Source organism: Haemaphysalis longicornis, unplaced genomic scaffold, assembly GCF_048455015.1.
Source record: "Haemaphysalis longicornis isolate Haplotype H1 unplaced genomic scaffold, Haemaphysalis longicornis Haplotype H1 scaffold_7, whole genome shotgun sequence".
Lineage (NCBI taxonomy): Eukaryota > Metazoa > Arthropoda > Arachnida > Ixodida > Ixodidae > Haemaphysalis > Haemaphysalis longicornis.
In genome coordinates, this window is record NW_027526422.1 from 92,018,078 (window position 1) to 92,038,008 (window position 19,931).

The 19,931-nt window shown below is 47.1% G+C and overlaps 1 protein-coding gene across 2 annotated transcripts in view; it reads left to right on the forward strand.

Annotated features, from left to right (window-relative positions):
• The window catches only part of LOC144146097 (aromatic-L-amino-acid decarboxylase-like), a 173,436-nt gene extending 167,313 nt beyond the window's left edge, over positions 1-6,123 (forward strand). For both annotated transcript variants that reach the window (XM_077678037.1, XM_077678038.1), the window contains one exon: positions 1,888-6,123. In XM_077678037.1, the coding sequence (XP_077534163.1) occupies positions 1,888-2,121 (234 nt within the window). In that variant the 3' untranslated portion in view covers positions 2,122-6,123. The remainder of the gene's footprint in view (positions 1-1,887) is intronic.
• The last annotated feature ends 13,808 nt before the right edge of the window (positions 6,124-19,931 follow it).

Consider the following 19,931-nt stretch of genomic DNA (forward strand, 5'->3'; position numbering starts at 1 on the left):
TTTTACTATTTGGGCATATATAGGCTTTTCAGAGCCTAAAAATGCCTTTTCTTTCGAGCCGCGCATATACCACCTAAGTTCGAAGACACCTTCTAAAGGAAAACCACGTGCAAATGTGACACACCAGTTTTTAGGTGACGGCACGAACGTCTATTATCCGCCGATCACGGGAACACCGCCCGACGGCAAGACGCAGCAAGTGTAGGACCAGAGTCCCTCAAGGCTTTGAGGGACTCTGGTAAGAAGACGCAACGAGAAACGGACCTTATAGGAATGAGCATCTCAGCACTTTTGAAGTTCTCTACTTATGACCGCTGTCATTTTCCGTGCCGGGTAACCTTGCATTTGGAAACCTAGCAATAAGAGAATTACTTGCAACGGATGTGGCGTGCTGTCTAATATTGATAATCGGTATATGTAGCGCTTATTTCCTGAATGGTTTTATTACCGCAGCTTCCCTAGTCATCTGCTTCTGCAGAACAGAATAGCTCAGTAATTTGTACTGAATTATTGCGCTTCCCTGTACTATCTATGGGATTCATCAGTGCTGTGAAGAGCTGAGGAGGTCGTTCTGCTCTGTCAACAAAGAAATAACGGCAGTTAACATCTTTCTTCGGTCTGCAGTTTCGACGTCAAGAAGCAGTTGCTGCTTGTGCTGCTCCCACCAGAGCTCGTTGTCATCCCTTAAAAAATCTAGGATAAGGGCGGAAAACTACTTCAAATACACTCGCCAGTGGTACTAATAGCAATGCACAGGACAAAAGCGTCGCAGCCGAAATTATTTGCTACAATTCTACGTGACTTGGCACATTCGTGTGCTTAGAATGTCATTTCCGCAGCTGAGAGCTCGTGCACCACGCTGAATAAGAATGGTTAGCTCATCTCGAAGGTCCAGGACAGATCGCCAACAGTCTCCAAAGGGCCGGTTCCTGATGAAGCCATTCCTGTCTGACAGTCTGCCATTCTGTGTGGCATAAAATTCCTCGATTCCCTGTGCTAAAAAAACTGCCGATTGTCCTGAACACCAAACATTCTGATATTACATATGGAATCAGGTCACGAAGCGTCCTGAAGTACAAGCATGCTCCCTCAACTTGAGTGGATGTTGAGCGTTGTTCTTTTCGTTCACAATTATCGACCGTAATGAGGTGCAACTTCGAGCCGGAAATGATTGAGATGGGTCTGGCGTGTCATGGCTTGAAAGCTTTTCTTTTATCGTCGAATCACCCTGCATTTCACGTAAATATGGTAAACTGGCAACTCTTGTGTGGGTAATTTTCACGAATAAAATAAAATTACTTTCCCACAGCACAAGGCTTGTCCGCTGTTTTTAGTGCAAGTCAAAAATTTGGCATAAAATATGGAAGTATATACGAATAGGGCCTACATATGCCTAAACTACAGTACTTGGGGCTTATAAATGCCTAAATTGCCCTTTTCAGTGCTTATTATAGGCGCCTAAAACCTTAATTAGTCGTGCCTAAAGTTACGGTCTCCAGTACTAATTTTTGAAGGATATTCGAGCCAAATAGCCTTCGAAATTTGAGGGGTCATACATTTCAAATTCCAAACGCCCTTGTCAAACACCAAATTTCCTATATTTCAAACGCCCTTGCAGTAAGGGCTATTATGCAGCTTCTGCTGGGAGACAGAGGGAACGCAGTACGCTCTTAGCACCTTCCTATGGAGGGAGAAGACGTAATTAGCCCCTGTATTTATGCTGAAAGGTCGAATAAGGCTGTGTTGCTGTAAGAGCTCACTGTGAGACGAGCGAGTGAGAAGAGGTGTCGACACCACCCACCCCCGCTCCGTGATGTTGCATCCCTATCGACTCTGACTTGTGCCTCCTCCTCTCCCACCCCGGTCTTGGCGGTGGCCCGTTCGCAGGTGGAAAGGATCGCCGAGGAGTCTGCCGACGAGGTGTTCGTGCTGGAGCGGAAGCAGCACAGCCTTCGCTACCGGCGCAGCTTTTTCGTGCGCATGGTTTCGGACCCTAAGCTGTACAACCCGAAGATCGTGCGCGCCCTATCCGGCTCGACGAGCAGCGACCCGCAGCGGCGGCCGCCCTGCGAGTCTTTCGATTCTCCGACCGACACCGGGGACGTGGACACGCCACTCTAGCTCCCTGCAGCCGCCGCCGCCGCAGCCGCTCCTCAAACCCGCCCCTCAGTCCTCCTCAATCCACGATACTCCTCAATCCTCAGCTGCTCAAACCTATCCTTCGTCTGTCACGTCCACGCGGTTGGATCCGGCTCCGCCGATCTTCGCGTGCCGCAGCCCTCGCTTGCTCTCTTTGTCCTTGTTAAAAAACGGGGATCAGCTTCGCGGAAGACAGATATGCACGCCTTGACACCGTCTTAAGCTCGCACTACATGGTGCGCTTCTTACCTTTGAGAATTCGGTCGAGCGAATATCCGCTCTTGCGAAATTCGCAATGATTTTCGCTTTGTCTGCGATCGTTGCGGTTTTCTCGTTTCTGAAAGGGGTTGTTTGCAGACCTATGTACGTCGGTCGCAGGCGAAGCTTTTTGGGCTCCTAAAAAAGAAACGTCTTACCTTCTCGACATGTTACATAGGCCTGAACCTCGCGGTCGAATTGTGATGTTTGCGGAGGTCGCACAAAAACTTCGGCCGCCCCAAACATTCGGTAATTTGCAGCATCTGCGAAAAGTGATCGCTCCGCCACACGAGCGCCGCCGCAGCACCGAATTCGCAAGTAAATCGCAGTGATACACCGTTTCAAGGTAGGTGCAACAAGATGCACTTCCGGTGCAATCCAAAACGTTAATTAAGCGTGCTAATATGCCATGCCCCACCTCTAAACCTACCTAAGACATACCAAACCACCCTTATTTACGAGAAAAAGCGCGAAATTGAAGTAAGACAACACTTTCCAATAAAAATAATCGCGGAATTTGGAAACAAATATATAGCACTGCTGCGACTCCAGCTATGGCCGCTCGGGATCAAAGTCCGAGACGGTAACCCTTGGGCTACTGAAGCCGAACAGCGGAGCGCGTTTTAGCAGCTTGTCGAAAAGAATAGATCGAGTGTTATAGTCCCATCACACGGGCCCTTTCAATCGCGATTGAGTCGATCCGGACCAGGCACGGCTACACGGCCACTTTCAATCGCGATTGAGCCCGATCCCTCTCGAACCCAATCCTGGTGCCCCAAACGTGATTGAGGTTTCCAAGCGCGATCGGGCGAAAGCGGTGATACCCTCGTCCCCTCTGAGTAATGTCATAGAAGCTGACAACTTCAGCTAACGCCACAAATTCTGTCAGACAACTGGACTCAAATAAGCGTGCGATAACATTTAAATAGTTACCAGTTGCCGGCCTCGAAATACATTTTTGGCGCCATCTGGCGTATGCAAGTGCAACCTGTGCAACTTCTCGATCGGGATTGAAACTGCCGTCTTGCAGCGGCGGTGAACCTTGCGCGCTTGATAAGTTGAAAAGTCAATCGCGCTTCACTTCGATACGGATTGAAAGTGCACGCGTTACAGGCGTATTACAAGCGAACCAGTAGGTGGCTCTGGGAGGCACAGGAAGTGCTTGCCTTGTACCCACAGGGAAACGGAATGGCGCGAATTCGCGCCATTTCTTTACGGTTGGTCTAAGAAAAACAACACAGCGCGCAAAAAAAATGGGACGACAGAAAGAGGCACAATACAAGCGCTGTCTAGGTCTAGACAGCCGGAGGCGAGCTTTGGTTTTCTCTACGCGATAACGCGGAATCCCGTCACACATTCGACGTCCTCCGCGGTACTGGTTGCTTTCTTGTGTGCTCTTTCGGCACCGACCCAAATGCACACACGGGAGTGCGGACCTGCACTTAAAAGCTTGGAGACTTATTTTACCGAATGCGAAATGAGTGCGTGGTTCATTTAATGACGAACTGCGTTCTGCACACGTAATAAAGAGGGGAATTTAAGCACTGTTTTACTTCTACGAAGCACATGGTCCGGTCAAGCTCGCATTCTCTTCTTTGCCGCTTTATCTGTCGCTGTCTGCACTTACCTTTCCATCTGAAACGTAATTAAAGTAAGCATGTCAAACGACGCAGAACAAGAAAGGATACAAGCAAGATATCATTCCCGTTGTTCTGGAAGGGCCCTCGTGAATCGTAAAAACCAACGAAATGCCACGACTCAGTGTCTGGTTATGCCTGAAAAAAATATGCCTATTGCGAATGCCACGCTGCAAAATAAATGTTTCCGCTCTCCCAAAACACAAACAGCAAGAGGACGAAAAACCTAGTCCGTAGTGAAGTCCTGGAGGACGTTGCACTAGAACCGACCTACTGTAAACAGCCCAGATTTTAGGCCGGTTGTTTGTAACGCTTATTGGTTACTTAATTGTCTGTAATGTGAAATGTTATATTAAAAGGGGGGCGGAATGATAAAGAGAAATCACAGCCTCTCTTGAAGGCCTGTCTCCTCCGCGAAGTCTAACAACGACTCAAGGATGAGCGACCCATGGTCTGAATCAGGTGAACCTAACGAGGGTTGAATTCGGATCGGAAAGACGATACCTGCACTGTCCCAATGTCAGGTTCCCGGTCCGCAGCAAGAAACCACCTGCCCATTGCACGCAATGCATGGTGGATCGGCTTCCTTACTCTAGAACAGTTCACACAGGCAGGCCAACCTAACGGAGCAAAAAGATCTCCGTCAGTGGTCAACTTCCTTTTAACACGCCGATTCGCGCGGATAAGTAACACTAACCGGTACGAGCGCTGCCCTCAGCCCTTTGAAGTTTATAATTGGCCTATCTTGAGGACGAAGAGGACAAAGATATATATATATATATTAATGCAGTACAGAAAACCATGGAGGCTTTCGCGAAACTGCCTGAATTGCCCGGAAACGGCGAAAGCGCCAACTTTTTCCGGTTTCCTTTGACTATACACAGTAACTGTCACGAGCAACAGCAACAATTTTTTTCATTCGGACGCACAGTAACTTGCACTCTTGTGGTGGGAGAAGAACAACTCTTCCCTTCAACATTCCCCTACCCTTCCTTACTGCGACCTCTTCTTACTACTACATCCCGAAACTGGACGAACTAAGGGAGCCGTGAAACTCCTACACAGATAGCAAACATATCTCCGCAAAAGTCCTCACGGAAATTCTACGTCCGAAATATCTCGGATCCCGGAGTCGTGATTGGACAAACAGACCCTGGTCGCAGTACCAGCCGGTGTTACACTTTTTACAGAGACAGCTGTTAGTGGGACGCCAGGCGATTTAGCAGTGGTGTTAGACTGCAGGAAAGCTTCGAAAACGTCGATCCTCCGCTGCGCGTGCCCTTAACATCTCTTAAAGCTTACTCACCTGCAGTCAATCGTGAGACTCGGCACCTGAAACGACAGTGTGGTAGGGTGCCTCGATTCCAGCGCCTGGATGTCCGCCGGAGGGGGCGGAGATCGGGGCACCCTACGGTGTGGTGCATGTCACACCGTCTTGAGATGCCTAGGCATGCTAGCTGAAGATGGCTATCTGATTGGAGGGGAGAATTCCTCCATGGTTATCTGTGAAGGCCCCACTGCGCACCACAGTAACGTAAAGTAAGCTGTGTTAGCATTGGGAAGTGGTCAAGATGTATGAATGACACAGTGCTGAAACAGTTCGACGTTCTGAACAACGCCGCAGCCGTAGGTTGTTACGCGATGGTTACGCGTTAGGCAAGAGTTTCTCGATTTCCTCTCGCTGGCGGGTGCGTGCGAGCACGGAAAAAGGGAGTAGGTGAGAAATTAGCTGATTTCGCAACAGCGATCTCATTCTCCACATGCCAGCAGCACAGCGAGATTGCGGAATGCAAGCGGCGCAGTGCCCACACCCGGTCCCCGAGTAAATTCACAGAGGAAAACAGACACGGCGTGTCGTTGGCCTCCAACCCGTGAAGCAATCCCTACTGTTCCTTCTAGTCAACTCTTCTGAGTTTCTCGGGCGCAGAGAAAGGAGTTCGGGGCCGCGCTATCCGGTTCCTTTCCGACCTCTCGTCCGGTCGTCAAGCCCAGCTGTTCCGCACCGTGTCAAACGGAACTTTCTGTGTTCCTTTACTATAACTGTTGTTACTTGCATGCGAAACGCTGTACACTGATAAAAGAATTAAAAAGCACCGTTGATTGCATCAGCTGGTCTTGGGCGCTTTTTTTCCCTCCTGAATGCACCCATGAGCGACTTGGCGAATTCTGTCAGGCGCATAAGTCTTTACGCCCCAAACAGACAGACAGACAGACAGACAGACAGACAGACAGACAGACAGACAGACAGACAGACAGACAGACGGACGGACGGACGGATGGACGGATGGACGGACGGATGGATAGATGGAAAGATGAATGGATGGATGGACGGATGGATCGACTTTTAAAAAATTACAGACACACAGAGGTAACAAAGCCAAAGTACAACAAAGTACAAAAGCCACGCGTGGCTCCGTCCTACTAAGGCCACTGAAGAAGCGCCCACGAGTTCGGTCTCCTCCTGATCTTTCTTGAAGGGCCTCAGCAGGACGCTCGGCTATATGGCTTGAGCGTATACCTCCAACCCAACCATGGCATCCTCGCAGGCGAGCCTGGCTGACCCTACCGCAGCTCCGCAGCGGACGAAGCCTTGGCCGCCGCTTACCAACAAGGCGTCCTGGTGTCACGGTGCTTGCAAGAATAAAGTTTTTTCTTCCTTCAATGACCGTGCTCCTCAACTCCTGCCCCGTCTTCTCGTATTTCCCCGTTACTCCCTTCCACACGCCGGGCGAAGCGGTGCTGTCATCGCAAAATTATTATACGCCTTGTGTACCTTTTCCTCCCTGTCAAAGAAAGCAGTTAGTGGCTTTGAACCCTTTCAGCCTTGGAATTTTTATTTCGAGCAAAAACTGGTCTTGTGCGTGTTTTCGTACAGCTTTTGACGTCACAAGAGTGGAAACGAAAAATTGATATTATAATGCAAATATTTATTTCTTTACAAGCACGAAAATCAATTGGGTCATCAGGCAATAAAAGGTATTCTTTCGAGAAGAACAAATTTTTTCTCGTTTTTCTGTAATCTACGACGCTCCAAGCCTACACCAAAAATATAAAACTGGTAGTGCTAGACTTTAGAGATCTATGGACATATCAGGATTTCAGTTTCCTTCCCTGCACCGTCGTCGTACCCTGTGTCCACTGGAGCTTTTTTTCTTTTTCACGGCATCTAGCTCCGCGAAAATGCAAGAATGGTGATGTGTATCGCAAGAGTCATCCTTGGGTAACTCTTGCCTAGAAAACTGGCAGTTTTGGTTTTGTTCTCAAGGCCCTAGAAAATATTTCGGGTTGTATTGTCAAATGACGACACGACGGCCGAAAGGGTAGGAGCAGAGCCCGGCTTGTCCTATTGTATCTCGCCACCAGAGTCACGTGAGGCCAAGCACCCAAACAGAGGTTCCCAAAAGACCACCGCTTCCCTTGGTCGGGATCGAACCTCAGTTTTTCGCGTTACGAAGTCGATGTCAATACCATTGCGGCACAGAGGAACACGTCCCTCGTATGCGAAGGGTTGTGGCTAATCTTTGTGCTGCGCCGTTGCTGCTGCGGAGGCTGCCTTTGCTAGGCCACAAACAAGTGCACAGTAAGATGAAACAAGGGATAAATTATGAATTAACGCATTAATTACCCCGAATTTTTGAAAACTCAATCCAGTGTCTCTTTGTAGGCGTTTTCAGAGAGTGCGACGCTCTCTCTTGACTATTTTCGCTATCAACGCCAGGCAGATACTGAAACTAGTCCACAGAGGGCGCCGCAGCCTCTTTGGCGAATCACTGCGCCGCCCTTGACGACTGGGTGGAACTGCTTTAACTTTTTTTGCCCGAAAGAGCGGGGAAAGTGCACCAGGAAAGCGCTGGTACGTGTTATTTATCAAATATGCGTATTGAACACCAGAAGAACACTTTAATCATACATACCGTCCTTTGACAGAACATGTTTGCTTAACACAAACGACACCAGGTTTTCAGTGCAACATAATATATTACTTCCAACTGTCCGTCCCAACTACGGAAAACAAACACTGTTATTTTCTGCTGCCACCATTTGTAATGCCTTACCCCCTCCCCTTAAATCGTACCCCTCCCAGTGCTCTTTTTGTAGGTCTGTAAGAAAATTCATACTTGGTACACTCTCATAATCAAACTCTGATCGCCTGCTTCATTCCCCGCTCAACCTCAGGTATAGATGGTGCCTCGTACTTACGTCACAAGAAAAAATATAGATAACTTCTTGAACTACCTACTGCGCACATGCGCAGTACTCGAATTTTACTACCAATGTATAACTATTTGTATGAATTTGCTCCTTTGTGTTCTATTTTTATCGCTGCGTATACCGCCTCCCCAATGATATTTTTGTTTGCATTATGAAACTGGAGGTCCCCCTGTCGGATTTTTTCCGTGGGACCTCCTTCTGCAAAACCCTGTTTTTGTAAAAACTGTACCGAACTACTTAATAAAAAACAAAGTCAATGTCAATACATACATACATACATACATACATACATACATACATACATACATACATACATACATACATACATACATGCATGCATGCATACATACATACATACATACATACATACATACATACATACATACATACATACATACATACATACATACATACATACATACGGAAAGCACATTTGCATGAAGGACGTAAAAATAGGGGGAGACATAACATTACTAAAGAATTAATTGCAAGACAGAGGACTTTCCGATGGATCCGAGCGATGCAGAACCTATTTTTACAGAGCAGTTTATACGGTGGATGTAGTCCCGTGCATACGCGTCCCGGGCCTATAAAAGAATGGGGTTGGCCAAGCGCACTGTGGATTAGTAGAAGAGGAGGTCGAAGTGGTGAATGTGCCGGCCGCTTCCCGATATACTCGCTCGTCTGCTCCTGCGTCGCATAGCTGTAAATAAACTCATTTCATCAATCAAGACTATGTCAAATATTGTCACGAAGCCACAGACGACGCAGTTGGCTTCGAGGAAAACACGTTTATTGGAGCGAACTTGTGCTCCCCTAACAACTCAAAGAATACAGAGGCGGCGAAGCAGCAGCCAACAGTGACGTACGCCTGCGAGCTACGGCGAGTCGAATACCCTAGCGTCTGCTCTGCAGGCTTTTTAAGTGCGAATGCACTTTATAAGCGACCCCAAACCATTCACCGCCGGCGGCGGCGGCGTCCGCAGCCCTCCTCTCTATATATAAAAAAAACAGCATCCGGCGCCAGGTTTCGATCCGAGGACTTTGCGGCCGCAGCGCGACGCTTTACCGACTAAGCCACGGACGCGACGCTGATATCAGTGTTAGTAACGCGCTTTATATCTTTAACGCATTCAAACTACGTCGTCAGCGGCGTGCGTTGGCGACTCAGCGGCGTTATAGCGGCTTGATAACTGCGTGGTGTACACGTGATACTACAAACCCGATGGAAGAGATGGAAGAGAAGGCGGCGAGGCGGTGGGCTGCGGGGGCCGAGCGCAAGCGCCGCAAGCGGGCCGACAACCGTGCATTCGCACTTTCACATTCTCCCCCTCGGGTAAATGCGGGGGAATTTTTTTATCTTTCGGCGCGCGTGGTTCTCGAACCATCGATTCCCACCTAGAACATTGTAGATCCAAGAAGATTATTCTGGTCTGTTCACGTTAGATCGGAATGCTCTCCCTATCATAACAGATAACACATGCGGCACAGAAAGAAAGAATGGAACACGCGCTTCCCTTGGCACAGAGATAACACAGACCGGCCCAGCCCGGCGGTAAAAGAAAAACACAAATAAACAAATGCATGGTTCGCGGCAATATATAGTCTAATCACTTAAAGGGGCTATCGAAGACAGACATGGATCTTTGTGGCATTTGAAATAACTAGCTATTGCTAACTCACTCGATTTCAGCGCCGGAAGACGTTTTTAACTGAAAAATCTAATAAATTTTCCGCAACACTACGTCAGCAGTGGCACAGCACAGGAAAACAGAAAACGCCGTTATCATGCTTTAACTGCCCATAACCATTTAAAGAGTACACTCAGACTGAGCTAGAGGCCAGTGTGATCATACAATTGCAATTATTGTGATAATACAATTACAATTTGTGTGGATTGCAATTGCAATCCCCTACAATTGCAGTCGTGTGACATGGCTTTGTTCGGCGGCCGCCAATAGCTCGAACGAAAGTCTGTGACGTCATATAGATACGGCGAGCAAGTGGTTGGTGAGTGGCCTCATGCTTTATTTGTTTTCTCGAATATCTAGATTGTTGGAGATAAAATTGGCAGCACTGTTATTGCGTCAAAGCAGTCTTCCTAACGAACCAAAGTGGCATCTTGCCTTCATGGCTTCTTTAAATAGTGCCCGCTGTGAGAACGAAGTTCGTTCATCCCGCTTCAAGTGAAGCAAGTCGGATGGAGTCGATTGCACCATTACTTTATTACGATTACGGGCCAACACATTCAACCAGCCAGAGTATTCAACACGACATTACATCGAATGTTGGATGTGTTGGCTCGTTGGATGCAATGATACGATGGATGTGTTTAAGTGCGTTTGGTTGTAGCTGCTCTTTGGATGTAGTTGCTTGTCGGATGAAGTGGCACGTTGGATGTAATGGTACATCGAATGTAGTTGCTCGCCCTTCTCCTGAAAGGAACAGGTCTGGAACAATTGTTCCGCGCCTCGTCAAGAACGGCAGCGGCAGATGAATAAAATATAGAGCCACCGAAAGTCCTTTAGCGAGCTAGCGTATTTTTTGCCGGTCTCTCTACCCCATTCGCCACGAAACCATTTGTTTATCCATTGTAATAAAGGTGATTTTTTCATGTTAATGTGTAAGTAGCCTTTGACAGCAAACGCGTGACGCCTTTAACGTCGTGCCCTATCTGCAAAATAAGCGCATAACTGGTCACGTTACACAAGTAAGCATTGCAATCACTTAGATGTAGATAATTTGCAGGTGCTAATCATGAAGATTACGATTAGCGAAGCCGACTTAATGGGGATACGGGTATAGTGATCCATGGGGATAGACTGAGTAGTAATAAAACGCCGTAGGGCCTTCATATATTTCCACGGACTCTGCTCGGGGTATAGCGCTCCGAGGGGGATACATTGAGTATTAATAAAAAGCCATAGGACCTAAATATCAACCGCAGGTCAATGAACAAAAAATACCAAGAAAATGTCGAGCGCCCACAGTCATCCAGGCTTGCGCGTTGGCTTGCGCCACGTGAGGGGCTCGCAAAAAGATAAGAATAAAAAAATACTGAGCGCACGTGCTAGTGAGCGTTTGGCGCCATAGAGTTTCTTAGTAAGTATACTGTAAGAAACTCTATGTTTGGCGCACGGCGACGTCGTTGTTGTTGTTTTTCCTTGTGACTTGACACGTACCCGTGTGAGGGCTTGGCCAGGAATCGGGCTTAAGGAGAACTAATGCGGCCGCTACACAAAGCTGTAAATTAGAAACTTGAGCCTTCGAATGAAGAAAGAGGATATAATCCTAAGCGCGAATTGGTAAAATATTTGGAAGCAGAGGTTGGAACAAAATAATGAGCTGTTTGAACAGGAAAAGAATGAAAGCTAATAGGGCAGGCGCCTATATTCTCAGATACGAGTGTAGGCTTGCGCGTGTCTTGCGCTACGTGAGGGACTCGCCACGCTGCCAGTCAATAATGAATCGTCCATAGGAACAAGAAGAAGAAGAAGTAGTAGCAGTGCAGGTCTTCAACGGCGAGGGAGCGCTCGACGAAGACCTGACGGCGGCGGACGATGAAGTATACGAGGACTGGAGAGGGCATTGCACAAATAAAGCCCGTATATACTTTACCTAGCGTTTGATTTGGTCTTCCGCTGACGAGTGCCATATTATGTACAAAGGGTACATGGTTCTCAGTAGCTGCTATGGCGCTCGTCGAGCTTATCTCAGTGAGACGAACACAGCTGTGCTGTGACATCAGGCTTGCACCATTGTGCGAGCTGGGTTTGAATTTTTTCCCAGGGCGTTCACATTGCCCTTAGCTTGATGTCTTTAAAGCAATGCTTTGTGTGCAGTAGTCAAGCCGTCTATTAAAAATCTCGAAAGGGACATAACGATATCACAGAGGTTCATCTAACGTAGGATACATACATACGTACATACATACACACACACACACACACACACATACACTCACAGTGCCAGCATGTGCTACTCTGGAGGTACGCACCACTTTTCTAGAATAGAACCTCGCGATGACGTGACCACTGACCTGCAGGCATCAGTGATCGAATCTACCAATAAGAGCGATAAGATGGCCGCTAAGCTAATACAAAAATGAGGAGGGTGGCAGCCAAACGGCCGCCACCACTAGCGGACCAGATGAGAAAGAAACCCCGCGCCGGCGCCGGTTGTTGTTGTTGTTGTAGAACTTTTATTGTGAGAAGAAAGGGGAAGGGGGAGGGGTGAAAAGTTGAAAGGGAGTTCATGGGTGGGGCCCAACGTCGAGGGCTCCAGATGCAACGGCTCCCACCTTGGCTCTCTGGGTCAGACGTAGCTGATCTTCGAGAGATGAGCTGGTAAGGGCAGCCTCCCATGTCTCGACAGGATTAATCTGTGTACTATTGTTTTCCTGGGGTCAGATGCGCGGGCACGCCCAGGTTGCGTGAAATAGCGTGGCTATCTCTCCGCATTTTGTGCACGTTTCTTGGAAGGAATTGGGGAACATTTTTGCCAGTCGCCGGTGTCCCCGCGCCAGCGCCATCTCTCGCCCCCGCCGCGGATCCTCCCGCGGCGAAGTGCGAGGAGGTGGCGCCGCTCGTTGGCACCCCAGCAAAGAAAGAACTGAAACTAAAGCGTGGCAAACTGTTCGCATGGCGACGCAGTGAAACATCCCCCTCGCGAGGGGCACGATCAAATGCAGAGCATTTCCGGGGGCGCACGACGTTAAGTACTTTGCGTTACGTTAATGTTGTTGCACTTGTGGCAACTGCTGACGAGAGAGCGCTCTCAGCAGTAATTTGAATGAGTCAACGATATAAGGCGCGTTCGTAGCGTCCCATTCTGTGTCGGCTTTGTGGCGCAGTGGGTAGAGCACCATGTACATTGCGTTCCGCCCGCAGGGTCGAGGGATCGAAACCAGGCGCCGGATAGTATTTTCTTTTATATAGTGTAGGGGAAGGGGTGCGGACAACGACGGTGCGGACTACGACGGGACAATGCGGGTGACATCGTGAGTTACTGAAATGCTCTGCATTTAAAACCATCAGCTCCGTTGTTTTCTCAGTCTTTGCATCTGGATTGTGTAGGCGACCGCATTGTGCTTGTCTTCATCATTGTCAATAGCAGGCCCAACTTTTTTCCCCCAAGCCTTATTTTCGTGTTTACACCAGGGCAATATCTTCGGTGCGCATAATTTCCGACTGGGCAGTTTTTTCTCGTCCCTCCACCGCACAGTGAACGCTTTGGGGATTAGGGCAAATGTACTCGAAAATAGATATTCTTGTGTCATTTGCAAAATTCGGATAATCACAAGTATTTTGATTTCTCCCAAATTCGCGAAATTGCAAATTTCAAAGTCGCAAATCACTGTTCACTCGCTTTTTCAGATTTCGCTGTATGGATCAGCAGTTTTTTTCTTCTTAAGGATCAGCAGTTGCGTCAGCGATTAACCGCTGTCTTAGCACAGAAAAGGCGCATGCGCCTTCTTGTACTAAGCAGCTATTTTCGGTTTTTGTTAGAGCCCGTGCGATGACAGGCACAGAAGAAGAAGAAAACGTGTCGAACCTGCGCAACCATCGCCAGTGGTCTACCACCTTACTCCCGCGTCCTGCTTGGCCCTAAGAAAGGCAGCTTGAACAGGTAATTTACGAGTTAAAAAAGGCAGCTTGAAAGGGTGATTTACGAGTTACTACCCGCTGTTAAAGCCGTCTTCGCCCTAAAGCGTGCGTTCATCCTACCTTCTTTACCACGCTCTATGAGGTTCGCCTAAATGAAGCTGATGGCTATTCTGTGTGTTAGAGCCATCATCAGTTCGAGTCCGAACCTGTTGTGGGTCACAGACTTCTGCTTACTGCCAAATCCAGGTTCAGTAAGCATTAAGTTCGACCAACGCCGCCTGTTTAGAATTGTCTGTCGCGTCACGAGCTTTCCATTGGAAACAGCAGGGACGACTGTTTCGTCCGCTTATCCGTGGTGTGGAGGTTGGCGTCTCGCCTTTTGGCACGCAGCTTGACAGGCAGGCGCCGGAAAGTAGTAATAGTAGAAAACGTTATCTTAGAAAATATAGGGTGGGGGGAGAGGTTAAAAAGGTTAGACGGAGACTTGTGGGTGGATCCCCATGTCCAGAGCTCCAGATTAGGTAAGCAGCAGCCTGGCTTGCTCTTCGGGCCAAGTTTACCCCATGTCTCTAGGTTCGTGATGCTAAGCGCGGACGCGTAGGAGCACCACCTCGCGTAGGCATTAACAAACCCTCCAAATTGTTTCCAGGAGGGAGCACATACGAAGCCTGGCGCGCGGGAAGTCGAGGATATAGCAGCCGGAAAGTGGCTGTTTCGCCGTTCCCGAATGACGCGGCAGGCAACGTTATCCAGGAGGCGTGGACGTGGCACACAGGATATTCTTGAAGAGCACGTAGCCTGATCTAAGAATTTAGTTTTCCAATGAAGCGATGTATAGTGCCGCTGAAATTTCTGTGCCGAAGTTAACCTATAAGTAGAAGAAAAAAATTCGGATAAGCTTGCACTCACGCGCAAGACTTAAATGGCGAAGCTGTAGGTAAGCATTGACGGACACATAGTTAAGCTTCATTTTTCTATTCTATAGTGGTCGTCGTCGACGTCGTATGCGCAGGAGAAGTCGTCTTCGCGAGTGGTAGGTGCAAAGTCACTGCGCAGACGCTGCCATGCGAAGGGCTCTTCTACGATACCGAGCGGCCAGTAACAACAGCTCCCAAGTTAAAAGTGGCACAGGGCCGATCTTAGATGCCACTGCAGGTACCAGATAAACGCACGCAACAAAACAGCAAGGCGCAAGTGCAACTGTCTAACAGAGTTGCTTCATGGCGACCGTCTTGTATAGGAGCAGATGGTCTTGATTTTTACACAAGCGGCCAAACAACTTCTCCTCAGTGACTAGCCAGAGTTAGTGAGTAGCCATGGTCACTATCAACAATTAACAGTGACTCTGGCTCGTCAGTGAGAGGAAGTGGTTTGGTCGGCTGGGTAAAGGGGATGACCGACTGTCCTAGACGGCTGTCCTATACGGCAAGACGGCTGTCCTAGCTGGTGTCGTTCCGCATGTGCAATGCAGCATTCTTTCTTGATTTTACCTATCCGGAAAAAACCGATACTGCTCACTTACTAGCTAGAATCCTTGTTAACAATGATTCTGTCTTGTCACTAAACATAAGGGTTTTGCCAGTTCAGTTAAAATGAAAACTGCTCCATCTTCCAAGGAATCAATCTGGCATCATTTTTACCCAACCGGCTAAACCGCTTCCTTTTAATGACTAGTCCAAAACCCTGTTACTTGGTAGTACACACGTTCAAAATGTAAATAATTTCCCCTTAAGGCGCGTAGAAGTGTGCCGTTTTTTCGATGTGCTGTTTTTCTCGCTGTGTCCTTTTGGGCATCGTGCTGTTTTGACGCCGACCAGCCGTGCAACATGCAGGATATTGATGTTGAATTTCCTTATTAATATTGATTGATACTGATGTCGAACATGCCGGATATCGATGTCGAATGATACTGAACTGTCAAATTCCCTTACCTTTATTAAAATATATTTTTTTGCAAATAATAAATGTCAAGAAACAGCAAGTAAGTTTACTACGTCTATGGATTAGAATACGACTGTTATAGTCATCATATTTATGTATCTGTAAGCGGTACTAATTAGGTAAGAGGTTGACCACCCCCCGTTGGTAAACTCAATTATGTATTTTTTCGTAGATTCGCTAGCACTGGTCTAACAATATGAATATTTTGCATTTGGAAGTTGCGTTTGATGCAGCAGCCACCCCGTGTAATGGAAGCATTGAGACACCAAGGAGAATACAAGTACACAATGCCCTTGGAGGACATGTACAAGCAGTGCTTGGGCAAGAGCCCCCTTCATAGCATTAGAACGTTTTCTATTATGAAGGGCGTCCCAGAATGGGCCATCTCACCAAAATTCTTAAAGAATGCCTAGAGAACTTCTTATGAAAATTAGTCGGCCGAATTCAGCGGTACCAGTAAATGGGGAATGTTTCAGGTACTACGTTTGCGGATAGTATCGCCTTGTTCAGCGAATAAGGGTAAAAAACTCCATAAAACGCTTCAAAAGCAGGACTTAGAAAGTTTACGGTTAAAGTTTGAGATACAGGCGAAATAATCGTAAGCGATGTTAAATAAATACGCAGAGTCATCCTCCTACCGATACTTAATGAATACTCGGAGGTGAATCAATACAACTACGTTCAGCGACCTTCCACTACCCACCCGAACCAGGAGCAAGAAGTCAGTGGTAAAATTAGGGTGCGATGAAGATGAATATGGAAAGTACTCTGATGTACCGACGGGTAGTGTAGTTCTGGGTTGAAAATTGGCCGCGTATCTGCTCCTTTCGTTGCAAATGTCGACGCAAGACGGTAGTCGACTGGTGCCCCTGGCAAGTAAATGCATCCCTTCTCTTTCCCGTTCACCTCTCATGCTGCTCCTCTCCCGTCTATTTCCTTCCAAGGTGACACGCTAGAGGTTTTCTCGCGTCAATTTAAATTTACCGCGTTCTCCTGCTCCCAGTCGGATGCCTCGATGCCAGCGCTGCCGTACGGCGGAGACGAGCGTGAATCGAGGCACCTGACTACAACGTTTATAGAACCACGTTGCCCAACTCCACGAGCGTTCCAAGCGGAACATGGAACCTATCTAGTGAAACCTTTCGTTACTGTTGCCGTTTCATTTTTTTCGATTTCCGCCAGGTAGCGCGGGAAACAGCAGGCGACGGTCTTCTGCAGTTGATGTAGCATTTTATTTGCTATTGCAAAAATCAAGCTTCCGTAATTTTTTTAATAAAGGAACACGGCAAAATAGCACTCATGTATTTATTTTCCGCCTTATATTTGCGTAATGTCTTGTTCTTTTTCAACAATGTTGACAAGTATAAACATTAACACCGGACCTAGATGTTCAGATTCGGCTGTTAGTATATAAGACTATCGCGACACATCTCTTTAGCTTTGGCCGGCTGGCTGAATAGAGTGACAGACAGACAGACAGACAGACAGACAGACAGACAGGCCAAAATTTTCCTGTTCGATTAGCCCAAGAAAGACAAGAAAGAAAGTCTTTAAAAGAATGGCATAAAACGAATTTGTTCTTCCGTCGATGACCAGAGACTGACACCTTGCTATAAATCATCGCAGCTCAAATTAGGACAAAGAAGTGGTGTTTAAATAGCTTGGGCATGTAATGCGGAAAACCGACAACCAGTGGACTACAAGGCTAGCGGAGTGGCTACAGAGACACGGCACTAGTACTACACAAACTTCGTAACTCGAAGAGGGAATTACATAAGCAAAATTTGTTGGCAAGGAATGTATTCGGTTGGCAGCTGAAGGTCTCTGTAGGGGCATTCGTTCTGTCTTCTTCGTGGATTGCCCGATGATAACTGTTATTATCCGCGGGCGTGATGCACCCTGGGCAGCCGCATTCGCTGGGAAGGGAACGTGCGCCTGAGGCGTGTGCATTATGGAACACTGGTAGGGAACCGCGAAGTGCAGTGTGCTGCTAGACAATGCGAGGAAGTTGAATGGCAGGGCTAGATCTCGAATTTCACTCCGATTTATCTTTGTTTTGTGCGCACCACACTCGACACCAAGGTAATCCTTAATTGTTCGCGCTACAGTAAACGCTGTTGATTTATGTTATGCTTTATTTTTTTTTTTGCAGACTCTATACACGGCGAAACCAACATGCCTCAGACACTCGCGTAAGTTCATTTCCTGTTGTAAAGTTTGCTGAAGGTTCGTTTCACCGGTTCGCTCCTTCAGTTAACACTGCCGAGTTCCAGAATAACGGAGTGACTAGCTTGGAAATCCTGATTGAACCGTATGGAGCCCTCAAACCCTAGTGTCGCAGCTTGCCAACTAAAAAATCTGGAGGTTCTCTCATTTTCCTATTGTTCGTTATGCTATAGACGCTGATTTCGTATTCTTCGTAAAAGGTCTTAATGAACATGATGAAGTTGACCTTTACAGTACACGCGGGCCAGATCGCAGAAATACCCGCCCTAGTAAGGTCACATGTTCTGCAGAAGTGATCTGGCGATATCCTTTGCTACAATGTGTACCACACACATACATACATACATGCATACATACATACGTGCGTACGTACTACATACATACATGCATGCATGCATGCATACATACATACGTACTGCGTACGTACATACATACATACAACCATACATAAACACATGCCTGCATGCATGCACGCATACATACATGCATGCATACAGGCATACATGCATGCATACATACATACATACATACATACATGCACACATACATACATACATACATACATACATACATACATACATATGTACATACATGCATACATACACGCATACATACATGCATACAACCATACATACATACATACATGTACGCATACATACATACATATATACATGCATGCATGCATACATAGGTACGTACTGCATACATACAACCATACATACATACATACATATATACATACGTACATACATATGTACACGCATACATACAACCATACATACATACATACAAACATACATACATGCATGTATGTATGCATACATGCATACATACATACATGCATACATATACATGCATGTATGCATGCATACATACATACATACGTACTACATACATGCATGCATGTATACATACATACATACATACATACATACATACATACATACATACATACATACATACATACATACATACATACATACATACATAAATACATCCATGCATGCATACATACATATGTACTTACAACACATACATACGTACGTACGTCCGTCCGTACGTGCGTGCGTGCGTGCATGCATACATACATACATGCATACATGCACATACATACATGCATGCATGTATGCATGCATGCATGCATTCATACATACATGCATACATATACATGCATGTATGCATGCATACATACATACGTACGTACTACATACATGCAGGCATGTATACATACATACATGCATACATACATACATACATACATACATACATACATACATACATACATACATACATACATACATACATACAGACATACATACATACATACATACATACATACATGCTTATTTCGACAAAAAGTCAAGCCCATGGGCACCCTGGATATGCAGAGTGGGTGTCGTAGCCGGGATCACCCGCACGCCAGAATTGTGGCGGTTGGTGACTTTGCTGCGTGTGCCAGTCCCACCAGGAACTAACGAGACTCAGCTTTCCACCACTTGGCCGTAAAGTCAAAGCCACACACCCTCATAGTAGCCGGACCCTTAGGTACCGGCGTTGCCCGTGGGACACTACATGAAGTCAGGTGTGAGCGGGGATTGGAGTCTGCGCCACCACTTGGCAAGTGCTATCCTCCCACCGGAGCAGATAATCAATGCACCGGTGGGAGGATAGCAGAACAGTAAACAAACTAACAAACTAAGGGCATATTCTTCGTGGCATAAACGTTTCAACTGAGCGAACGAATTACCACGACCCGCCGGCGGGCGGCCGACTAAACGCTCGGCCGACAGAATCTGTCGCAGGGTCGGCGAGCTGAGCAGTAGCGCCGTCAAGCCGAGCCATCTTCTTTTGATGTCATACGAAACGTCATAGGAAGTATGCAAGGAGGATGCACAGAAGAGGACAGCATTTT